Source organism: Podarcis raffonei, chromosome 11, assembly GCF_027172205.1.
Source record: "Podarcis raffonei isolate rPodRaf1 chromosome 11, rPodRaf1.pri, whole genome shotgun sequence".
In the NCBI taxonomy this organism is placed as follows: Eukaryota; Metazoa; Chordata; class Lepidosauria; order Squamata; family Lacertidae; genus Podarcis; species Podarcis raffonei.
Window position 1 is genome coordinate 15,464,260 of NC_070612.1, and position 25,747 is coordinate 15,490,006.

General features: G+C 44.9%; 1 protein-coding gene across 4 annotated transcripts; it reads left to right on the plus strand.

Moving 5' to 3' along the window:
- The first annotated feature begins 317 nt into the window (after window positions 1–317).
- SEC11C (SEC11 homolog C, signal peptidase complex subunit) lies at window positions 318–14,819 on the plus strand. 4 transcript variants are annotated; one of them, XM_053408104.1, is made up of 8 exons: window positions 318–433; window positions 3,190–3,243; window positions 6,693–6,802; window positions 8,106–8,255; window positions 9,417–9,536; window positions 11,050–11,107; window positions 11,571–11,647; window positions 12,639–14,819. In XM_053408104.1, the coding sequence occupies exons 1-8, from the start codon at window positions 398–400 to the stop codon at window positions 12,676–12,678; spliced, it is 645 nt and encodes a 214-aa protein (XP_053264079.1). In that variant the 5' UTR covers window positions 318–397; the 3' UTR covers window positions 12,679–14,819. The 4 variants fall into 4 exon arrangements, with proteins under 4 accessions (XP_053264079.1, XP_053264078.1, XP_053264080.1 ...); XM_053408103.1 differs by having other exon boundaries at window positions 343–463; XM_053408106.1 differs by lacking the exon at window positions 318–433 and adding an exon at window positions 1,377–1,395.
- The last annotated feature ends 10,928 nt before the right edge of the window (window positions 14,820–25,747 follow it).

The following is a 25,747-nucleotide window of genomic DNA, read 5'->3' on the forward strand; positions in this document are numbered from 1 at the left end:
TCTCGAATGCTTAGCCGTCCTAAGTACCGCCTGACGCGAGTATCCGAATCTGCTTCCCTCGAACCCGAGTCGAATTGGTTCAGCGCGGCGGCCCTGTACCGTGGCTGGTTAGTTTTTTTTTAATAAAATAAACAAATAAACCTCAGCTCTCCTCCCTCCCTGTGACAAAAGATCGGTGCTTTCAGGCACTAGCGCCGTCGCCAAGACAGTAAACGGAAAGGGCCCCCTCTCCCCGCGCAGCTGCATTCTGGGAGACGTAGTTCTCCAGGCCTCCGCTGCTGCACCGGGATCGCCGCGAGAGGGGAAAGCGGCGGGACTACAATTCCCAGAAGCCTGCGCGAAAAAGCGTGAGCCCTGTGCCTTTTCCCACCTGGGCCAGCTGCTCTGGGGAATGTGAATGGTCTGCGGCGGCGGCAGGGAGGAGGCTGCTGCTGTGAGTAGAGGTCTCGCGAGCCCCTCTCAGGTGGGGCTCATTTGGGGAAGGGGGCTCTAGGGGAGGGGCTTCTTCCAGCAGAGCCTTGGCCCCCCTTGCTTGGCGACCCTCCTTACCTGCTGGTAGGAGGAGGGACACACACACACACACACACACACACACAAATAGGGGGTCTAAAGGGTCTAATTGCCAGGCTGCAATTAAGTAGGCTTGCTTTTGGAACTCAGTGGAGGCTGGGGGCTCGCAGTCTTATATATCTATATTTGCACTGTTTTCAAAAACGAATTAATAATAATAATAATAATAATATTTAAATTACCAGTCGCTTTATTTTGCAACCTAAAGTTGGTCCTTGGGATAGCATGAAACTCTTAAATCTCAGGGTCGTGGGTTCGAGTCTCACGTCGGGCAAAAGATTCCTGCATTGCAAGGACCAGCTGACCCTCGTGCTCCCCTTACAACGCTACTTTTGCATGATGCACCCCAAGCGTATATGGGGGTGGGGTGTTGCTTTCCCCTGCTCCTCCTCATGGTGCTTTGTTTTGGGCTGCCAGTTGGTTCTGACTCTCCAGCCTAATCGTATGGCGTCTGGACATCACCCTGCAACAAGGGGTGAGCAGGGAAGACTTTTGCAACTCGTAGACTTGTAGGGGTAGAAAGGGCCAGGAGGGTCATCTCGTCCAGCCCACTGCAGTGCAGGGATCTTATTCCCAAGGTGGGTCTCGAATCCACATCCCTGAGATTGAAAGTCTCATGCTCTACTCTTTGCTCTTGGTCGTTTTTCATTTCCTCTATAGGAACAGCTCTGCTAGATCAGGCCAGCGGCCCATTCAGTCCTGCAGCTCGTTTTCACATTGTCCAACCAGATTCCTGTGGAAAACCAAGGAGCAGAACCATGAGCACAAGAGTATTCTCTCTTCCTGTGGTTTCCAGGAGCTGCATTACTTCCTCCATCTGTGGAGGTGAAGCATAACTATGGTGGCCAATAGGAATTGATAGCTCTTTCCTCCACGGATTTTCCCCAATCCTCATTTAAAGCCACCCAAGTTTGTGGCATCCCTGTCTCTTGGGGGACACTGGAGGACATTGTTCATGCCACCCCCTCTCTTGCCACACACTGCTGCAAGGGTGTAAAGGCTGAAGAATACCTAGTGTGGTTTGAGAGGCATCAGATAGACATCCTTGAACTGTTAGTCTTGCAAACTTTGATGTGTGAGCCCAAAGTGATTTCCACTGCAGTTCTCTGCTGCTAAGTTAAAATGTTGGAAAGTGTGTGCTAACTTCTTAGATTATAAGGATAGGGGAGGCCAGAGCTTAGTGGCAGAGCATGTGTGTTGCAGGCAGATGGTTTCTGGTTCAGTCCTTGGCGTCTTCAGATAAAAGGAGCTTAAATAACAGGTCTGGGGGAAACCCCTGTTGAGCTGCTGTCAGACTTGTTAATACTGTCCTAGGCTGACTAAGCATCTCCAGTTAAGATACGCCAAACCTGCGAAATTGAAATGAATCTGCATTTTGTACTACATGCAAGGTGTATTACTCTTTTGTAGTAATTTTGGAAGCATATATTGTGTGATTTGTGAGGTTTTCATACATATATCTGTTGAACAGTATGAAGTTCTGGTTCCTTAGCAACTCTCCTGCCTTGCTGGCCTGGTGTCATGTTAAGTAACATGAAATGCTTCTGTCAAAAAGCAAACACTTAAAGAAAATATAGTTGCTTCTAAAGGGGAAGTGTAGTAGTTAAGAAACTGAATTAAGAATTGGGAAGCCTGTGGTTTGAATCTCGCCTCTGCCAAGCTGGTGTCCTTCCAGATGTGCCATACTACAACTCCCAACAGCCATGCTCACTGTGCCTGATGGGAGTTGTAGTCTAACACATCTGGAAGGGCACCAGGATGGTGAAGACTAGAATAGGTGGTCTACAGTATGAGGGCTAACGATACAAGATTCCCTGAAAGGTAAGTCAATAAGTATTGCAGCTAGATAATGCACGTGAAGCCCTTTGAGCAGTTGAAAGCAACAATTTATTAAAGTTGGCTAGGGGTGTATTTGAAGGCTGGGGAAGCTGTGGCCCTCCATGTTGTTGGACTACAACTCCCATCATCCCTGACCATTTGCCATGCTGGCTGATGGGAGTTGGTGTCCAACAAGATTTGGAAGGCCAAAGGTTATATATTCTTGTCCTAAGTCTCTCCATACAATTGATACCAGAACGAGGGTTGCAGTTCAGTGTTCACTACAACCTAACCATACTTTTTGCCCACATCCTTTCTGTGAAAGATACACCTGGTAGAATTCACAGCTTTGCACTTCAACCTAGTTTAAGAAAAGGGGACATGGGTGGCGCTGTGGTCTAAACCACTGAACCTCTTGGGCTTGCCAATCCAAAGGTTGGTGGTTCGAATCCCCGCAATGGGGTGAGCTCCCGTTGCTCTGTCCCAGCTCCTGCCAACCTAGCAGTTCAAAAGCACAACAGTAGATAAATAGGTAACGCTGTGGCGGGAAGGTAAACGGCATTTCCATGTGCTCTGGCTTCCATCACAATGTTCTGTTGTGCCAGAATTGGTTTAGTCATGCTGGCCACATGACCTGGACAAATGCCGGCTCCCTCGGCCTGAAGCAAGATGAGAGCCGCACCTCATAGTCGCTTTTGACCGGACTTAACTGTCCAGGGGTCCTTTACCTTTTACCTTACCTTACCTAGTTTAAGAATAACATTTCTCTCTCCTTCTCTCTTTCTGTTATCGGCTCCTCAGAAAGCTGCAGCCATGGATATATTTGGTGACCTGCGGCGAATGAACAAGCGCCAGGTAATAGAAAAGCACAACTACAGTTTGTCTTGTTGCCTGCAAGACCTATATATGTATAAACCTTTATAAAAGCAGTTGCATATTTAAAAACAGAAGGCCATCCAACCTCTGTTTAAAAACCTCTTTGGGAGGTTGTAGACTTTCCTTCATTGGAGGTTTTTAAACGGAGGTTGGGTCTATCAGGGATTCTTTAGTTGTGATTTCTGTCTTGCTGGCGGTTCATGATGTTTAGGTTATTCCTTCCGAGAAACTGAGTACAGCTGGCTTAAACTGGTTCTGTTATCTCTTCTTTCACGGTCATGCTGACTATAATAAAAGGCCAAAAGGAGCCTGGGCTTCACTTCCTCTTTCAAGCTCTTTTCCTTCTGTTGTTGTGTTCTGTATACAGTGTTAAGGTTTAGTCTTATTTTGAGTTTAAGTTAAGTCTGCTGCAACTGGATTTCCTATGGACAGTGCCAACCCTGAATGTATTGGATTTGTGACCATGATGCTCATTTGCCTTCAGTAGCAGTAATGCTCTGCTGGATGAAATACAATTGCCTCTGGTCTGTTTTCTGAGAATCCTGCAACGTGTTTAAGTTGTTACTCGGCTAACCATACAAATATATGTATTCCAAACTATACATTGGATTCTAGTCTGGATCAATATTGAGCAGAATTCCATGGCAGGCTTCTTATTCTGGAAAACAAGAGCTGAAAAGGGTTTGTTTTTCTACTCTTCAGAGAGCCAGTGTGGTGTAGTGGTTAAGAGCGATGGACTCGTAATCTGGGGAACCAGGTTCGCTTCCTCGCTCCTCCACATGCAGCTGCTGGGTGACCTTGGGCCAGTCACACTTCTGTGAAGTCTCTCAGCCCCACTCACCTCGCAGAGTGTTTGTTGTGGGGGAGGAAGGGAAAGGAGAATGTTAGCCGCTTTGAGACTCCTTAAAGGGAGTGAAAGGCGGGATATCAAATCCAAACTCTTCTTCTTCTTCTTCTTCTTCTTCCAGTTTCTTTCCTTTCATCCTCCATATTTAAAATTGGTGGGGTTGTGTGTCTGTTTCTCCTCACAGCTGCCCCAAAGCATCTTAGGAACAAATAAATGCGGACCCCCCCCCCTTCGTCATACAGGATGCTGAGAGATAAAATAAGGAAGCCTGGAAGTGCTTGAGAGGAGAATGTTTTGATGGAGGAGAGTTGTGGGTTGTGTGCAAAGAGGATGTAGAACACAGCTTTTCCTTTTTTTTACATTTCCGGTCTCTCTTCGGGTGGGTGGGTGATTGATGAAAGGATGATTCATCCAACCCAATTGGTGTCTTAAGGATGTAAGTCAAGTGGAGCTTCCTTTTTGAGGTTAAGCAGTTCTTCCACCACCTGCCCAGCATATAATCCAAGTGTACATTTCACTCCCCACGTCTTGGCTGGAGCTTTTTGTCAGCTTTGTGGCGTCACGGGGAATGTGGGGTGAGCCTGTTTGCATGACTATTTCACTGCATGTCAAAATCACAGATCCACTTGAGCACCTAGTCTAGGGAAGGGCTAACTTATAGGAACACCAAGTCAGGCTGCTGCACCATTGAACTTAGTATTATCTACACTGGCCAGCAGCAGCTGGCCAGAGTTCCAGTAGGGACATTCCCAGCTTTCCCTGGACATGTCAGGAATTGAACTGGGCTGTTCCAAATAATGTTTGTATTTGACTAAGCTATGCTCAGGATAGAACCATTGAAAGTTAGTCATCTCCATTACTTTCAGTGGACAGTATCTTAGAGGGTGCAACTGTCAATTTAACCCACAAGTAGGAATGAACATATAAGCAGCAGATAACAGATAAATGAACATTCGAGACAAAAATGGGTGAAATAAAAGACTACCTAGAATGCCAGGGAGAGATGGACTGGGAAGTCTGAGGATAAGGGATAAATGATGGATATTGTATGATGTATATATAAGTTGTAAAAATGCATAAGCAACGAAAACCAATAATTTCAATGGACGCTGTCAATATGAAGTACTTCTGCTAGTGCAAGCTTTTCTTCCTGTGCAACAGAACTTCCTCTCCCCCTCCTCTCTCAGAGCCCTCACCAGATTTGCTCTGGAGGGTTGGGGGTAACTTCAAGAACAGTTTTTTTGGGGGGTTGGCGGCGTATGGGCAGAGGAGAAGGGAAGGTTCAGTTGTTCAGGCCCAAGTCCTTGTGCTAACGGAACTAATTCACTAGACGCCACCCAATGGGTGGTTTTATATTGATTGATTATTTAATTTCTATACCATTTAATATATTTTAAATCTCTCTAAGCGGTGGTACTCAAAAAACTGAAGCAGCAACAGTCATCATAAACAAAATATTACAAAAGCACACAGTTACATATAAAAATGTAACATTAATAAACAGTTTTATCTATAAATCAATATCCATTCATTTTCCTCCCTTTCAGCCACCATATTCTCACCCAGGGTCCAAACAAACCCTAGCTCAGCTGCTTTTTATTGTGTTGTGTTTTTCTCTCTCTGTGTATTTTTTTTAAAAAAACACTGTATTATTTTAACTTTTGTGAGCAGAGTACATATGTTTTTGGGTGACTACAATAAATCATGGAGGGTGAAGGTAAAAAAATGTTCTAATTTCTCTCCCCGCACCCCCAGCCTCTGCCTTTGAACAATTTTACCTGTTCTGAAAGAAGCCAGGAAAGGAGGCCATCCTTTGGGTTCCTTTTGAGCACTGTACAGCTGCCTTGTGCAGGCAGGTGAAATATGAGTGCCCTACTTTCCCCTCTGCACTGATCTACTTTCCCCCTCTCTGGTGAGGGCGGCAGTGTTGTGGTCAGTGCACCCCCCCTTCCCGGCAGTCTGTTTTTGATTGCCCTGTTTTGTGCAACCCCACCAAGCCGCCTGTTATAAAGGCACAGCGCCCTGGGGAGCCTTCACCTCTGTCGAAGAAGCTCAATGTGTGTCTGTTGAAGATAAAAAGATCCTACAGTATTTACATCTCAGAATGTGCCTCCCCTTTCCTTCCTGGAAGCAAACAATCTCGACCGTTAATAGGTTTCTGCATTGGTTTGGTTCTTTCAAGACTAGCAGCTGTGGCCATTTATGTTTCTGTGCAGTATAATAATCTCTCCCCCTCCCCAAACATAGAAGTGGGGGTCACTGTGACTTGTAGAGCTGTAAAAGCACAAATGTGGGTTACTGGAGTCCAGTCTTATCAGGAGATTCCCTTGCCTTGGCGCCTCCTTTCACACTTGCTTCCTCGTTCCTTAAAAGTGTTTGGGCTGTGCCATTCACACCCAAGCTAGTTTTCCCAGCTCTGGAGCTGGAACAATCCCTCTTAAGCCCAGTGCATTCTGTGCTAGTGCAGCCTGTGCTGCTATAACATCAGGAAATGAGAACCCTGCTGGCATCTGTTGGCTTGCTTGCTTAATCTCAGGTTTTTGATCTGCTTCTTTCCACTTATCTCTTCCCTTCCTTACAGCTCTATTACCAAGTCTTAAATTTTGCCATGATTGTGTCTTCGGCGCTGATGATATGGAAAGGCCTTATTGTTATCACTGGGAGTGAGAGTCCTATCGTTGTAGTGCTCAGGTATGCCTATGTTACATCAAATCCGTTGCTGGGTTAGCGAGTGACCCATAGCTTATGCCGCATTCCTCTCCTAGAATAGTATCTGCAGATCTTGGAAGGAGACCAGGATGTGTGGTTTCTGCAACTGTTGTCTGTCTGATGTATATCCTTAGTTACGTTTATTCAACCTGTGCATCCTGTACTACTAAAAAAAAAGTCCCAAAATTATTTACAACCAAAGTAAAAAGTACAATAAAAATCACATAAGCTTGATTAAAAATAGATTTAGTCCCTGCCTATGGCATGCTCTCTGGGATGTGGGTGGTGCTGTGGGTTAAACCACAGAGCCTAGGACTTGCCGATCAGAAGGTGGGCGGTTCGAATCCCCGCGATCGCGTGACCTCCCGTTGCTCCTGCCAACCTAGCAGTTCGAAAGCACATCAAAGTGCAAGTAGATAAATAGATACCGCTCCAGCGGAAAGGTAAACGGCGTTTCCGTGCGCTGCTCTGGTTTGCCAGAAGTGGCTTAGTCATGCTGGCCACATGACCCGGAAGCTGTACGCTGGCTCCCTCGGCCAATAAAGCGAGATGAGCGCCTCAACCCCAGAGTTGGCCATGACTGGACCTAATGGTCAGGGGTCCCTTTACCTTTACCTTATGGCATGCTCTCAGTCAGTCATTTTATTTGTACGCTGCCTTTCCAGAGTTAAAACCATGCTCAAGGCGGCTTGCAACATATAAAAAAATACATAACTGCAAACACAACAAAAGTAGTAATAAACAAATGTAACATCAAGATGTACACAACCAAATTGAGCAATTTGCACATTTTTTTTTATTTAAACAAAATAAATATGCAAAAAAATTAACATCAGCACTCCCCCCCCCAACAAAAACCCCAAACAACACTGCAGCCCAAGAGTCTCTTCAGCAGCCTCAGCTTTTGTAGCTGGAGTCAGTCAGGGCGCCCCCCCCCCAGCCAGGTGGGAAAAGTCCTGCAAGGCAGGGAGCAGGTTGAGCAAGGATTCCAAGTCTCACAGCCAAGGGAGACCTGCCAGACACTAACCCTTGTCGTCATTTCGTTTCCAGGCAAATACATTTGAAATGTATTTGGGCATTGTGGGATATAGTGCATCTTGGAATGTGAAATACGTCACCTGTCAGATATCAGGGTATGGCTTCAATAGCCTGTGAACATAACTGATTTTTCTTCAGTTACCACTGTAATAGTAATTTTTAAAGAAGAAATCTAGTACCAAGCTTCCTCCCCAACAGAAGAATGATATCGACTTTTAAATTCCTGTTTCTCTTCTTCCCTTTATAGTGGCAGCATGGAGCCAGCCTTCCACAGAGGAGATCTGCTGTTCTTAACAAACTTCCGGGACGACCCCATCAGGGCCGGGGAAATAGTGGTTTTTAAAGTCGAAGGCAGAGATATTCCGATTGTACACAGAGTAATCAAAGTTCACGAAAAGTAATGGCAAAAACAATTCAGTGCTGTCACTGGTGTAGTCATCTTGCTTGGCTGTTAGAATGCAGAATGCTTAGAAGGAATGGAGATTTGCATTTGAAGTGAAATTGGGAGGGTGAACTGGGCAGGAAATACTTGGGCTAAATGAAGCTAAATGTACATTCCTTAATTTAAAAAAGGACGTATTTGGTGCATGTATGTATTGAATGAGTGCTGTCAATGCAGTCAGCCTCAGCTCTCCAAATTATTGGGTTTCGAAAGCACCTACAGCACTTTCTTTCACTCTGCAGCTGTTCAACCGCTTTTTAAAACATCAGCTCCATAAAGTGGTTCATCACAGAGGACTGCAGACGAAGGGGTTCCTTAATGCAAATGTGCAAGCTCTGGGAAAGGAGGTCATGGCCTTTTTGCTCATCCCCAGGCATTCTGCTGCTTCCCTGTACTGAGCTAAGCATGGCTTGGCTTAGTGTGTGGTTCAAACCCAGGCTTGTGCTCCAGACTTAATCACGTGCTGAAACCAATGTTAGGAACATAGGAGGCTGCCTTACACCAAGTCAGACTATTGGTCCATCTAGCAGACTTAATGTACACTGACTAGCAGTGAGTGCTGAGAGGTTCAGCCAGGGAGTTTGTCCCTATGGTTTGCTCCACCAGACCTTTTGGATCACAGCTTCCCTCTGCCCCAGCCAGCATGGCCAGTGATCAGGAATTATGGGAGTTGTGGTTAAAAAATATATGGGCAGAACACAATCCCAGGCTGCTGCCTCTAGCCTAGAGAATGTAAGTCTGGTTGCTATTCCCTCAAAGCTTTTCTGAATTGAAACGACCTCTTTCTTGGACCCCAAATTTCTTGTTACTTTCACATGTGCAGGTGCCTGTTTTCCAGATCAAGAAACACTCTTATTTCTCTTTAATCACATTAGGGCAGGCATCTAGTAACTAAACAGATAACTCTTTGTTTTGCCCAAAGTAAATTATTAACAGCCCGGGGAGAAATAGGTGCTTAGGTCTGTCAGTAAGAGTCAGAAATGAAGGTCTCGATATTTATTAAAAGGCAGCAGGAAGGGCAGATTGGTACCTTATCCGTTCTGTTTTGCAAACATTCTAATGGGCGACTTCCAGGTGTGGCTCCACAACGCGTTTGCCGTCTTGTTGTTTTGGCAGGGAAAACGGCAACATCAAATTTCTGACCAAGGGTGACAATAACGAAGTTGACGACAGAGGCTTGTATAAAGAAGGCCAGAACTGGCTGGAGAAGAAGGACGTTGTCGGCAGGGCACGAGGGTGAGTGTGGCTGCAGGGTGGGCTGTGCTGCCCCTGAAATGAAGGGCAATAGGTGGGTGACTTTTGAAAGCAGGGCTGAAGCAGAGCTCTTTATCAGGAGTGGGAAGCCTTTTTCAGATCACAGACCCCGTTCCTTTCTGGGCTACTACCTGGGGGCAGGCAGGACCCAGAAACAAAAGCGGTCAGAGCAAAAAGTGTATTTTTTTATCATTGTATGAAGGTCTAGTTTCTACACCAGGGTTCAGCAACCGTTTTCAGCCGCGGTCCCTTAGACCGTGTGGTGGGCCGGACTATATTTTTTTTTGGGGGGGAGAACGAATTCCTATGCCCCACAAATAACCCAGAGATGCATTTTAAATAAAAGGACACATTCTACTCATGTAAAAACACACTGATTCCCAGATCCGGCCCCCGGGCCTTGGGTTGCTTACCCCTGTTTTACACCCTCAAGTGCCCTTCTCCCTCCTGCACCCAGTCAAGCAAGAGGCATTGTCAGCATTCACATACTGATTTCAGCAAGGGAAAAATACTCAGGGAGGGTTCAAAGCAGGGCTGGTAAGGAGAGCAGCCCGGGGATTTTCCTGAGGGTCAGGTAGAAAGGCCTGGAGGGCTGCATCTTCCTTCCCACCCCTGCTGCAGAGGCATTCTGTGTAGACTCAGAATGGACCTCTTAGGGTCATCTAGTCCAACCCCCTGCAATGCAGGAATCTCAGCTAAAGCATCCGTGGCAGGTGGTCATCCAATCTCTGCTTAAAATCCTCCAAGGAAGGAGAGTCCATCACCTTCCAAGGGCTCTTACAGTCAGAGACTTCTTCCTGATGTTTAGTTGGAATCTCCTTTCTTGTAACTTGAAGCCATTGGTTCAAGTCCTACCCTCCAGGCTAGGAGAAAACAAGCGCTTGCTCTCCATCTTCCATGTGACAGTCTTCTAAGATATTTGAAAGTAGCTGTCCGATCTCCTCCCAGTCTCCTCTTTTCCAGGCTAAACATGCTGAGTGGACTGTTTCCCCCCCGTGTCAGAATTTCTGATTTCTGTGGGAAAAAATCTTTCCACGCACGTCTTAATTGCACTGCCGTATTTGCCTTTGCCCATGAATATTCTGCTCTCATTTGCACCTCGCAAAGCTTTCTGCAGTGCTACATAAACTATTATCTGTCTTGTGTGCATTTACTTTGCTCAAAACAGCGCTTGTCTCTCTGGAGAGAGGATGTGGGCTATTCTGGGCCAACTGAACCCTGACTTCCCAGCCATTACATACATTCAGATGGACTGTTCGTTTTCGGCCTTTATTTATTCTACTTCTATCAGTTTTAGCCATCAGATTCTCAAACTATACTAGCCAAAAGGGCTAGAAACCTTTTTCTCCTTTAATGATGAATTCTGATATTTGAAGGTCCTGAGGCTTGCACCTGGTCTGGCTTAAGAAAATAAAAATAAAAACATAAAATGCTACATTAAGTCGGGCTATTTTGAAATGACTTTATGCTATCCTGTTTAACCTCCACGAATCAGGTTTTTGCCGTATGTTGGAATGGTGACCATAATCATGAACGACTATCCAAAATTTAAGGTAAGTAAAGATTTAACTCTGGGGCCAATAACTTTTTTGGCAAGGAAGCAATTCTTTCGCCAACCAGTCTGCAAACTTGCATGAACAGATTCCCTGGTAGAGAGAAGATTGTGCTTAGAATATTTTATCACGCCTACTTCCTTTTGCCACTAAAGGCTCATGTTTCAGATATGGGATAATTTTGGTCTGCTCACAGTGGGTTCAATGCATTGGCAGATTTATTTCATAAAATTTATACACCGCTTGATGGTAAATAAGAAAAACCAAATGCTGATGCAGCAACAGCCAGTATCATTAAAGTGAATGGGAATTATGCAAAATTACCAATCGTCTGTTGTGTAACTCCCATTAATTTCAGTGGAGTTTGTGAAGCAGAGGTCCCTAGCACCCGACTGTCAATGTACAAAGCCTCAATTCCCTGATTTTTTAAAACTATACTCAAGGAAATGTTCGCCTTATGCAGATATCATTCCCGTTTCATATTTCTGAGGGCAGCATCTTACTTTGCATCAAGGACCATGTTGGAGAATTTTTGCGAGCGTGAGTATTCAAATAGAGCAGTGTTTTTATTTTTCCTGTTCTCAAAACGCCACAGAGAAAACTAGCCATGTGTCACATTTACAAATAAGCTTTTTATTCTTTTTTGTTTCGCTCAACAGAATGTTTTTAAATTCCCGACAATGTTGCTATAGGCAGTATTAAAATAAACCTTGCTTTTGTATAGCTGTAGATATAATTTCCACACATAATTAGTCATGCGGTAATACTTTGCGTTCTGCGACTCGGTTAGATTTCAGTTTTAATCATTATTTGAAACACACCAAGAGTCAAATATTAGATCTCTAATCAAGTAAGAATACATCTACATGCATAAGTATATGCACTCTTATTCACAGCCCCATGTGCCCTTCAGTGGCGCCCAGAATTCCTGCTCCGTTCACTTCAGTCATGCGTGCAGCTTCACTCACGCATAGGGATGTACATAGAGTCTGGGTTTATTCATAATTGGAAGCCATGGCTCATTTAACCAGCCATGAATGAAATACATTGCTTCTCCAAAGTTAGTCTGTTTCCAGCTTCTTTGTAGTTTAGTGAGCATCTGGTGGTTGAATCACTTTTAAGGATGGGTTCACACATAACACCAAACCATAGCTTTTTAAAAAACCAAACCAAACCCAAGGTTCATGGTAGCAGTTTGTGGTTTGTTGGCAGTGAACAAACCATAGTTAAGCTTTGGGCAGGATTTGCACATAATGCCGAACCATGGTTTAATAGACCATGGAATGGTAAACCATGGTTTAGTGTTATGTGTGAACCAGGCGAGAGTGAATTACTCCACTGGAAGGGATATTGGCCAATCGGGAATTCACATTCATTCACATTGCAGACAATTTCGACCTATCCTTTGCTTTTCAGAAACTGGTGCCAGTACTATATTGAAAACTTATTCTGATATAGGATCTGATTTGTGGCATCTGAGATGCAAAGAGTTATGTTAGATACTAAAGTAATCTATATGTTTTGTTTGCAGTACGCTCTCCTGGCTGTCATGGGCGCGTATGTCCTCCTGAAACGAGAATCATAAAAGACTGAACATGGAACTGCCTTGCGCAACTCTTGAGCGTAGATATACAAAGAGATACTAATATATTTGAACCGTCCCTGTGTCTGTACAAAATATTTCATGGTCCGCAGACAATACTGTCCCAATGAATTTTCCTGTCCGTGCCACAATCTTAACCCATTTTTTTGTGCATAAGTCCTACTGGTTGCATCTGAACGAACCTCTAAGTGTTCTTACAACTGGATCACAAACACTGTCCACTGGTATTTTGTTTACAATATTGTTTTGAGTTTCTTCATGTTTTCACGGTTGCTTTTCAGCAAGGCATATAAATGGGCAGAATGACTGGGAGGGAGGGTTCAATATCATGGAAATTTCAGCGCTCAGGGTGGGGCAGGGGGCTGGTTAAACGTTCCAGAACTAGGCCAAACATCTAGGTGAAACAGATCTTCACTGCATGGATATGGTTGCTTGGAAGCATTTTAGACAGTAACTCAATGGCGTTTGAGTCTTGAGTTCCCTTTGGTTATATCTTAGCTAAGAAGCCCATTGATGAAGTTCTCCCTGTGCTGTTTCAACCCTGTTTCACTAGGCATTTTTGTCAAGCCACACATAGTTCATTCTTGTAAGTAGGTTCACCAAGTACTCCACCATCCTATCACAATTCTTCTGATTATATATATAGTGACTCGTTTGTGAGAGGAGACTTTTCTGTCGCAAAATTGTACTGCTGGACTGGGCTTGTCTGAGAAGAGCAGGTTAAGTTGACAATCTTGGCTCTCGGTGGCTGGAGTTGAGCTTGTGTTATTCTCTCATAGACGAGGAAGAGCCCCATGCAGATTCATCAAGGTGCTTCTGCTCCTCCCTGGGTAGCACTGTCATCTGCATCATTCTGCCCACAAGAACTTGGACCACACACAAGGTGTAGATGCATGAGAAAATTGTCACCAGTAACCAACCAGGAACATTCCTGTGTTTGAAGACACCCACACCACCTTGTGCGAATTAGCGACAGATGCAGCTCACGTCTTGCAGTCTGTGATCCACGAGATCCTAAACCTCTGGAAGACGGAGCAGGTCCACTCAAGCCTGCTGAGAAGCTGATGTGGCATCCCAGGATTTCAGTGTACATCACTGATCTCTCCTTCCCCCAGGAGTAAAGCACTGGGTGAGGAGGATCAATATACATGCTTACTAAACAACCCAGAAACACCACATTCTGAGCTACATGACATGCAGTTGTGCACATGTGTACATCTTCTGCAGACTTGCTATTTCTCTCAGGAGCTGCTTCTTGGGGTAGGGGGAAGGAATCCCATAGTTTGGAGGACACTCCAAGGCCCAACTCTTGAGAAAAACCTGGATTGGGACCAACCAAAATGTGGGGAACTTTTGGGTCACCTGGAACTCTTGGTTAGGCGAGATGTCACCCAAAACTAGGTGGTAGGATTGAGTTGGAAAGGAAAGGCAAAACGTTGTATCCACGAGGTAAAATAAAAGGCATTACCCAACCAAGTTTTTCTCTTACGGACCAAAACTTTTGCTTTATAGTGTGGAAAGTGATGCTGAGGTACGAGTATTATGGATTGCTCCAAGATTCACCTGTAGAAATTAATAGACCTGCAGAAATGTAGCATAAAGAGCTTTCTTGTGGGTGATTTAAGCCTGTCCAACAGTTGTGGCTTGTTCCAAATCTCTCCCGGAAAATGGCATTTTGTATCGGTGCTCAGAATCTCCGATTGTTCACACTCTCCCATGTTAAGAGCACTCCTGCCCATTTTTGGCTTTTTACGATCCCTTCATGGCCTTAGAGAAGTCACTTTAACAATGTGAATAATATTTGTGTGTGGGTTTTGTTGTTTTTTTAATCTTGAAGAATACTTTTGCCTTTCTGCATAATCACGGTTATAAATGTTGTCCGCTCCACGAATCTGCCTGCCTTTAAAAGTAAAGAAAGTTCACTGTTACGAAGATTTGTGACATCTGTGTGAAAGGACCTACAGAAAAGCATTAAGTAAAAAGTGGAAGTTCAGCTGGGTCTTTGGGACATGGGACATAATAAATGTGGTGGCCCCGAAAACATCTCATTCATTTGTCTTATCATGCTATGCAATAATATCATTAAAGACTTGCTGTCTTGGTCTATGATTCACTGTGGTTATTCCCCCCACCCCCATTTCCTCTGGAGTCATCTCTGCTTAGCTCTTTATAACCATAAATGATGGTGATGATTCAAAAAGAAACCCAGTTACAGCCCCCTTCCCCTCCTCCCCTTTCTGTACTTTTAGGCCGGGGGACGGGACAGAAGAGTCTTGCTTGTGGACTCCCCTTGAGTACATGGTCGGCCACTGTGAGACCAGAATACTGGACAAGACGGGCCTTTGGTCTGGATCCAGTAGGGTTCTTCTTATTGTAGAAGCATAGAATTGTAGAGTTGGAAGGGACCCCAAGGGTCATCTAGTCCAACCCTGAGCAATGCAGAAATCTCAGCTAAATCATCGGTCATGGTCTGGTTCATGGGCGATCGAAGTCCTGGCAGGGGACGTCAGGACCGGGGGCAAGATGGCGGGGTGGGAGCAGGAACGGGGGTCCAGAAGCCAGGATTCAGGAAGCCAAGGGTCTGAGGGTCAGGAAGCAAGGAGTCACGAAGTCAGGGGTCCAAGGAGTCAAGGGTCCGAGGATCAAGGAGTCAAGGGTCCGAGGATCAAGAAGCTGAGGTTCAATGATCAGGAAGCAAGAAGCCCAAGGCAGGAAGCGTGTTGCTGTGGCAAAGAGCCGAAGGGAAATGCTGACCTTATATCCCTTCGCAGCTCTTGCCTCCAGGTGCTGTGAGTTACCACTCGGCCTCACCTGTGCAGCCGTGCCTTGCCTCTTCAGAACAACCTTAGGAAGGCCCCAATCCTGCAAAGTCCTATTGGTCACAGGGCCTGGCTCCTGCACGCACACCTGACATCATCCATGACAGATGGCCATCCAACCTCTGCTTAAAAACCTCCAAGGAAGGAGAGTGCACCACTTTCCGAGGGAGTCTGTCCCAGGGTCGAGCAGCTGTTCTTACTGTCAGAAAGTTCTTCCTAATGTTGAGTCAGAATCTCCTTGGGGATGTCCTCAGAAATAGTCAAAAATCCAGAAGAATGTGGTGTTTGGCTTCCTTGACTGAGGCGTCTACTACCAGAACTCTCTCATCGCAGGACCATGGACAGTTCCGAGTTGGCAGTTTGCTGAGGTCATATAACCCTTCCCAGTTCACTCTCCCTGTTTTCTTTGATGGTGTATGCAGCATTTATTTAATCATACTATTGGTTAGTCCATAAGCAGTTTTCTAGGTGATGGGAAACTTAAAGTGCAGTCTATAACGTCGGCAAAGAATGGGCATATCAGTCGGAAGTTAATGCAATAGCAGCAAAATAAAAAGACATTAAGAGAGTGACAGAAATAGTATTTCAGGAGTTAACCTTTTATGTCATATATTTGTACATAGTGCTGTGCCTGAGTACATGTCCCAGTGGTCAGGGATGATGTAATCCACCAATAACGGAATCCACCAATTCCCCATCCCTTGTATAGAAAGTAACAGATAGATAGTAATCTTTTTTTCTGCCTGAACTATACTGTTGAAAGCTGAAGCATATACTGGCTTTTTAATACTTTCCTGCCTTCAAACAGAAGATCAAACAGAAGTTCTTGCTTGGCCAAAATAAAAATATTTTTTTTTCTTTAATTGAATAGGTGCCTTTCTTTCCCAGAGGCTGTTTTCCACTAGATGCATCTCCGAACATTTTTTGAAAGGGGCCCCTCCCTAGATCCACAGCCTTGCAGATATCAGCAGAGGACCTGGCAATACCTGAGCTGAGAATGAATTTCAAGAGGAAAGCAATCCTGGGTTGGGTGGTAAATTTTGGACAGCATGACCCAGCCAAGACTGCCCAAAGCGGGAGAAAACGCCAAGGTTATAACTTGGCTGACATTTACGGCTGCCAGCATAGCTTCAGTTCTTCACACTGTCCACTGACAAACTCAAATAAAGATGTTTGATGAAAGGCATTGGTAGTTTTAACTCTACTTTTTACTTCTGTGTTGATATCAGGGTTGTAGTTGTCCAACAGGACTAATTTTAAATGGGTGCCATAAGCACAGTACCTGCCCCAGGAATTTGGATAAGACAACCAGCCTATACCTATTTTGTCACTTTCTACATGGCTGCCACCAAACACATGAGAGAATGGACATTGCATACCCAGCAAGTGTCCTGGAAATATTGGGACTTTGAGAGATTTATTGCAAGCGAAGTCTGCTAATAAATCTTGAGCCCACACGCTTCCTCTGGTGTGAGCTTTGCAGAATACACAATGTCGTTGGAAGCCGATTGAAGTCTAAATGCTGTCATTCTGGACAATAAAGGAAAAAAGGGCTTGAAAGCTACAACTAGTGTTTATTGTAAAGGTAAAGGACCCCGACAGTTAAGTCCGGTCGCAATCGACTCTGGGGTTGCGGCGCTCATCTCGCTTTACTGGCCGAGGGAGCCAACGTTTGTCTGCAGACAGTTTTTCCAGGTCATGTGGCCAGCATGACTGAGCCGCTTCTGGCAAAACCAGAGGAGTGCACGGAAACGCCGTTTACCTTCCCACTGGAGCGGTACCTATTTATCTACTTGCACTTTTGACGTGCTTTCGAACTGCTAGGTTGGCAGGAGCTTGGACCGAGCAATGGGAGCTCACCCTGTCGCGGGGATTAGAACCGCCAAACTTCCGATCAGCAAGCCCAAGAGGCTCCGTGGTTTAGACCACAGCGCCACCCGCGTGCTAGTGTTTATTGTAGTAAACCTCTGTTACAGTATAAACACTGATGGGCTGAGGCTCAACCAATCCTTATCTTACACCAAAGTATAATAACACACTCTGTGTATGCTCAGGGACTAGCTGTTCTCTGCAGGCTGTGAGGGGGTGTGAGATATTCTTGGCAGCATGCCCAGAATATCCCACAGGGACATCCTGTTCTTTTCCTGCAAGATGTGGGTGCTGTGATCTCATGTGGTTTTTGCTCTGAGATCAAGCCCTGAAAAAAACTGGGGGTGGGGCCATGATGATCTTGTGTGGTGCAAAACATGTGTTTCTGGGCATTGTGAGCCCTGAAAAATAAAGTGTGTCTTTGGGGCTCAGTGACCTTGCACAGGTCACATGACTTGTGCAGGAGCACGGACAGGAAGATGCACATCCCAGTTTTGAGACTCAAAATTATGGAGGGATATGACATTGGAACACATTGGTTCCTGAGACAAGGACAGTAGAGATTTTAAGAAAGACTGGGAACCATTCATGTTATATCTACAGAATCAATGTAAAGAAACGGACTCACTTGCAGGATTTGATTAAACACTTGCAATGAACAAAACAAATGTAGGAAATAGAATGAGGGTGTTAAAATGATAAGAGAATAATAATAATTATGTTTTTAAAAGTTTTAAAGAAAAATAAATAACAAATAAGCTGGGAGAGATAAGATGCCAAAAAACCAGAAGAGGAAGTCGAGGAGGGGAGGGGAAAATTGGGGAATGGTATTTTTGCTATATGTTATGATATTTTGATGTTAAAAAATGTAAAATTTCAATAAAAATTATTTTTTGAAAAGGATTACATTGGTTCCTTCCAAATGGCCTTCTTCCAGCCTCCTGCCCACCTTTGGTATAAATTTAATTTCAGAATGGCTATTGAAACACATTAAATTCAGAACACTTTCACGTTGGGTATTTTTGGCTAGGCCCTCAAACCTTCCTTGTGACCCTGCTAGATTGAGCCAATCCTCCTGTTCTTGCGGTAGCCAAACAAGGCTTAAGTTCCCATAGAAGCTTTGCAAGGGAGGAAGGTAGGGAGAAAACCAGAGAAACTTGGCTGCCCCACTGTGACCCTGCCCCACTTGCACCCCACCCCTGGTCTAGCAGCCGCCAGCTGCCACTGGGTGTGGATAACTGGCTGCGACGGAAAAGATGGTATCACCCAAGCAGAAAAAGATATCTACTGCAGCCGTTCCTATCTATTGATTACAAGCCGATTGCTTTACGTGCCAAATCACTCTCCCGCGTTAATAGCAATGAACTGCTATGTATTGTGTGGCTGTTCAGATGAATTAAAGCATCATCGTGTCTGCAGCAGAGGGGGAAGGAGAAGTCCACAGAGCAGATAAGACAGTGTATACTTCTGACTCACCCTTCACGCAATTTATGTTTTCATATTTATTGCCGATTAGCCTTATTGCGTTTTATGCTGAAAGAGACTGTCATCTCCCTGTGTGTCATAACTTCCAACGTTCCACGGAGATGTCCCACATCCTTTATAATACTAGCCAAACAAGACTTGGTTTCCTTTTTTGCATTTCCAGTGTGCAATCAAGTATCATCCTGGCAGTTGATATCATTTATATGTTTATCATAGACCACATAAGGATATCAGAAGAGCCTGCTGGAGCTGGCCAATGGCCTATCTCGTCCAGCATCCCAGTGGCCAACCAGATGTCTGCATGGACCAGTTCTCCTGCACTGGGCAACAAGATGAGTGGGGAGAGCGCTGCAGACCCCCCCTGCAACAATGACTTAGAATGGAAGGCAGTGTGTGCAATGTGCGTGCATGCACTAAATTTTGGCATTGCACAGGGTGCCATGGAAATTTGGAAGCCCAAAGTCCATCACTGGAGAAAGTTGCAAGAAGGACCCACCCCCAAGAACACTCAGCCTTCTTGTGATTTCCGGAAACGTATTCACAAGCATTCCTTCCCCTGACTGTGGAGGCAAAGGATTGTAGTCATGGCTAGTAGACACGGATAGCCTCATCCTCCACAAATTTGCCCAATCCTCTTTTAAAGCCGTACAATTTTGTGGCCATCGCTGTCTCTTGTGGAAGGGAGTTCCGTAGTTTAAACTATGCACCGCGTGAAGGACTTTCTTTTACCTGTCCTGAACCTTCTGACATTGGGTGTCCACGAGTTTGAGTGTTATGAGGGGCAGCAGGGGCTTCATCCACTTTCTTAATGACTAACATAATTATATAATTATAACATAATTATATGGGACGCAGGTGGTGCTGTGGGTTAACCACAGAGCCTAGGGCTTGCCGATTGGGAAGGTTGGCGGTTCGAATCCCCACGACGGGGTGAGCTCCCGTTGCTCCGTCCCTGCTCCTGCCAACCTAGCAGTTCGAAAGCACGTCAAAGTGCAAGTAGATAAATAGGTACCGCTCTGGTGGGAAGGTAAACGGCATTTCCGAGCGCTGCTCTGGTTCACCAGAAGCGGCTTAGTCATGCTGGCTACATGACCCTTGGCCAATAAAGCAAGATGAGCGCCACAACCCGAGTTGGTCACGACAGGACCTAATGGTCAGGGGTCCCTTTACCCCTTTACCCTTTACCTTTAACATAATTATATAAACTTCTGTCATGCCAGCTCTTACTTGCCTGAAAATGTCCAAATGTGGAGAACTGAATTTAAGTTAGGAAAACTGAGAAATTGAGAGAAACCAAAACTGACACGTTCGCCCAGTCCTAGTGGAAATACAGAAAGCACCCACTATCTTTTCTTCCCAGCAGGTTCTATGGCTGGATCCACATTCCGTAGAGTACTAAGCTTAGAACAGTGTCTTGTGAGCTGCCCTGGAACCTGTGCTGTGTGGGTTGTAAACGACGAGAACCGCTTTGTATACTATCGTCCACGCATTTTCACCCAGCCCCCAAGAGAAACAAAATTATTTTTTGACATTGCATAATTCAGGGGTGGAAAACCTGCTGCTGACTCCCAACTCCCATCAGCCCCAGAAAGCATAGCTTATGGGTCAGTGATGAGGGGAGTCAGATTCCAACCGTGTCACGAGGCCTACAGGTTCCTCACCTCAGGTGTAAAACGGATCCCAACCAGACCGTAAGGAAACCACCACTGTAAACAATAGTTTTCCAAATAAAACAATAAAAAATCTCCTCAGATTTTTTTCCTTCTATCGATCCAGCTTTTTTGTTCTCCTCAACATCATGACTCAGAGCATGTTTTCCACATCCTCACTTTCTTGGCACCAGAAGTCGTCATCACCATCGCTGCCACTACCGCCATAGTTTGTGCTCCAAAGTCTTATGAGGTTCACAAATCATGTCTAAAACTTCATCTGGGAACCCAGCTGTCAAATGGTGAAGCCCATTTCTTAGACGTTTCTGCTTGCATTGAGTGACCTCTACTGACTTGCCTAGCCGCTCTCTCTAGGCCATTAGGCTTTGTATTAGCAGAAAGAGTGAGTGATGGAGGAAGAACACAGTGGATGGTATGCCTTTATTTTCTGGTCTCTTAGTTTAGGAAGACTGAAATCGTAGCAGGTCTCTCCACCGCCGCCACAACCCCTCACCGGAATGCTGCAACATTTAAGCTGAATAAAACATTTCCTTTATGAGCCGGGATGTGTGATCCAAGCCAGGAGTTGTCTCCGACTAAGTTCTACTCAGAGTAAGCCCACTGAAATGAATGGACCTAAGTTAGCCATGTTCATTAATTTTCAGTGAGTAGAACTAGCAATGGATACAGTTCCTGGATCCTAATGGGAGTTTGGAAACATTACCCTGTGGTCCTGCTGTGGTCCCAATTGATCCAGGGCCTCTGTGCCTGCTATTTGCAACAGAAGGAAAGTTTTAATTTGCAACGATGGAAGGTTCAGGGCCTCTGATCTGGACCAGAATTGCACCAGGGGGAAATGGGTTGAAGCCGCAACCCCTCCCCACAAGTCCCAATCCAGATCGGGGACTCCAAACATGCTATTTGCTTTTTTAAAACCCATTCACACGATTGCTAGCTGTGTCCATGCTGCCATGTCTAATTTGGCCCTTGCATTCAGGTATCATTGGAACGGAACAAGACCCAGTCTAGTGCCCAAGTCGTTCTTCAAAGGAACTGCTGCAGAGATCATTCCCCTTCTGGGCATCATCTCGACACCCAACTCTTGCCCTCTGACGCAGTTATGGATAAAATTATAGCATGGAGCATATTGATCCCAACTCTCATCCATTGGAGTTTTTCTCAAATTGCTTTGCCACCTCCGTAGGGTTATCTTTTTAATTGAAAACCACTTGTACCATTTACTCCTTTCTGCGTTTGTGCTTTCCGCTATTGCAGGAGTAGCTTGGCACTGCATCATCACCAATCCACAACCCTAGAAGAGACCCTTCAAACAGGTTTTTCATCCTGAGGAGTAACACAATGGAACGTTTCTGACATTTCTTGACATACATCCATTACCACTGTATCCTTTTAGTCCCTGCCATGCTTTTATTAAATTGGTGGATAAGGACCCTGGAAGATCTCTTGGTGTGCGTCAGTTTTAGTAACCAGATAACTGGTTGCAGATAAACATGACCAGCGAGCATTGCTCTTTTCCTTACAAACTTGTTTCCTCCACTTTGCCACTGTGTATATGCGTTTTCCTAAGAGGGCAAATAGCAGCTGCAATGGGGACGGGTAAGCAGGGAAATGGTACTGTGAGGGGAAGGTTAGCTGCCTTGCTCCTATGCCCTTGCCCTACTAATCTGGAGAGCGAGAGAGCTTCTGGCCTTTTTACTATTGGAGATGTAAGCGATAATGTATTCTACTCTACTGCTCTTGAAGAGCAAGCATAAACTCTATTGAGCTCCCAGTAGTTCTGTTTCCAGGCTGTTTGGCAATGATTTGCTGCCTGCTTAGCCCCCACCCAAGACAAAATCTCTAATTATGGGCTTGACCAGATCTTCTTCTACAAGGCCACACACTTCTCGTGATCGCTAGCAGTGGAAAAGTGTTTTATTTTCTGAGTTTCAAGTCATAATCAGACAAATGGAAGGGATGATGGGTGCAGGTACTCTCCTTGATGGAAAACCACTCTTCAAAAAAAGCGCTGATTAGGGAATAGTGTTGGCTTCCATCAACTCTTAATTTTCCTGAAGGCTTTTGCAAAACACATTTTTCTCTGCTTCTTTTATTTCATTTTATTCCTGTTTTCTGAATTCAAACTCACCAATGACCCTTTCATTTTCTAGAAGTGTATACCCCCTGGGTTTATTCTCCTTCTTCCTGTCGCTTTCAACCAATTTGCTCATTCTGCTCTTCTCAGTATTCACTATAAAACGTAGTGCATATATACCAGTGGTGATCTCCTTTCTCCTAGCGCTTTTGCTCGTGGAGCCAAAATGGCACCACGCACACTGGAATTATCACCTGTCGGTCGCCTTGAAATGCAGAGAGACTTTTGCAGGGGACACCTGCCCACACAGAAGACCAGCAGGGAAGAGGAATGGAATGGAGGAACTCTAACCAGCCTTGAACAGCAGCACTCCATGCTGCTACATTTTGTTGCAGGCCTACCCGTGGAACAAATTTCAGCTTTTAAATACATCATTCAATCTGACCCCTATGGGGAAGAGCTGTCACTCAGCAGCAGAGCATCTGCTTTGCATGCAGAAGGTCCCAAGTTAAATCCCTGGCATCTCCAGGTAAAACTGGGAGAGATACTTTGGAATATTTTCGGGAGAACAAAAGGCTAAGGAGTGAACCCTACGCAAATCCAGAGTGGAGTCTCAAACAGGTTTGGATGGTGCCTTGTGTGCCTCCTGTCGTGGAATTCTACTCCATATTGATCCAGAGCAGATTCCAACATATAGTTTGTTGTTGTTGTTTAGTCGTTTAGTCGTGTCTGACTCTTCGTGACCCCATGTACCAGAGCACGCCAGGCACTCCTGTCTTCTACTGCCTCCCACAGTTTGGTCAAACTGATGCTGGTAGCTTCAAGAACACTGTCCAACCATCTCGTCCTCTGTCGTCCCCTTCTCCTTGTGTCCTCCATCTTTCCCAACATCAGAGTCTTCTCCAGGGAGTCTTCTCTTCTCATGAGGTGGCCAAAGTATTGGAGCCTCAGCTTCAGGATCTGTCCTTCCATTGAGCACTCAGGGCTGATTTCCTTCAGAATGGATAGGTTTGTTCTTCTTGCAGTCCATGGAACTCTCAAGAGTCTCCTCCAGCACCATAATTCAAAAGCATCAATTCTTCAGCAATCAGCAGTCCAACTCTCACTTCCAACGTATAGTTAGCAGAGTAAAAACTTAAATACGTTGCGGGATTCCCCTCCAAAATAGACCAGAGGCAATTAATATTTCATCCAGCAGAGCTTTACTGCTTCTGAAGGCAAATGAGCATCATGGTCACAAATCCAATATGTTCAGGATTGGCACTGTCCATAAGAAATCCAGTTGCAGCAGACTTAACTTAAACTTACAATAACTTATAATAAGTCTAATCACTATATACAGAACACCACACCAGAAGGAAAGGAGATAGAAAGAGAAAGTGAAACCCAGGCTCCTTCTGGCCCTACTTTTATAGTCAGCATGACCTTGACAGAAGAGATGATCGAACCAGTTCAAGCCAGCTGCACTCAGCTTCTCGGAAGGAATAACCCAAACACCACGGATCTCTTCTGCTTGTTTCTCTCACACAGAGAAGCTTCCAGATCCCACTTGAATTAATTAGAATAGGAAAGATCTCTACACATCAGATCAATTCTCTCTGCACTAAGAAATGCAAACTGACACGCCTTCTGACAACTCCTGCCGCCATGCTGGTGCCAAATGTATTCCTCTGCTTTCCTTTGAACGATAACAAGGCCAAGAGGGGAGTCTTGTCTGGGCAGCCCAGGACACTGCCCAGACTTGCGTCCCAGGGAGGCCTCTTAGTTGCTGCTAAAGCCATGGTTTGACTTCACCCACAGAGGCGCACTCCATTGTCTCTCGAGACAGATGCCAACAATTGTTTCAGAAACTGTGGATCTGGTGGGGTCCCCTTGAAACATGAAACGAACTGAATTGCTTAACTATCAGCACTTCACCCTAGTCATCATTCGCCTGCCCTTGTCTCAGGTGTCATGTAATCATTAGCCACAACCTTTATCTCTTTTTTGCACTTCTCAGATCAAATAATAACATATAACCAATTTGGGAGAACGCTTTAAAAATCTAACCAGTCCTGCTTTGTCTGGTTCTTCACCACACCACATCTTTGAGATGTTCAGGGAAGTTTTTAATGGTTGACTTTTATTGTGTTTTTAATATTTTGTTGGGAGCTGCCGAGGGTGGCTGGGCCAATCCAGACATATAAATAATAAAATGACGATGACAATGACAATGATATCAGAGAGGACATTACAGCAACGAAATAACAATGGGTCATATTGTTTTAATTACTAAGTGCAGTGTTGGTAAATGGATCGCTGATACATAATGGTCATTCTAGCTCCTTTCCTTGTTGATCAGTTTTAGTTTTTGTAGTGGGCAACTGCCAACAAAATCCAATACGTCTCTCACAAAGCAAAGTTCCCTTAGGCTGTTTCTTTCCAAAAAGATTGGTTGCTCTCTGTTTCCTTCAGAAGTGCCCCTTGCCCTCAGACAAATATTTTTGAAACTGAAGGCAAGATTGATTGAAGCTGGTTCAGGTACACAGTTCTACACGCACGCACGCACGCACGCACCCACCCCAAAAATCATCCTCACTGTTTCTGACATTCAGGCTGGGACAACTGTTGCTTATGTAACAAAACTGCAATAGCCATTGATAAGGGAGAGGTTTCCTTGTGGGGAAAAAGGTTTGCAGAACTATTTTTTTTAAAATTGGCACTTAAAAAAAACAAAAACCTATAGGGAACCCCCAAAACACTCTAATCACAGCTAAACATGTCCAGTGACCAGAATGCTCACTGGCAGCTGAGAGGGTAAAAAGAAAACAGGAGGGAGGGGAACCGACCACAGTGATTGAAATCCTGATTTGGGGTACTCCATGCTGCAATATTTTATCGCAGGTTCCACTGGCCCATAGTCACGTTTCCACTTACGGACGGAGTCTGGAAAATTGAACATCTAAGAAGCAAAACAAAACACTTCACCTGATCTTTCAATATGTGATTACCATTCACTCCTGCATTTTCAAAATACAGTGGTACCTTGGTTCTCAAACGCCTTGGAATTCAAACAACTTGGAACCCAAACACTGCAAACCTGGAAGTGTTCTGGTTTGCGAACTTTTTTTGGAAGCCGAA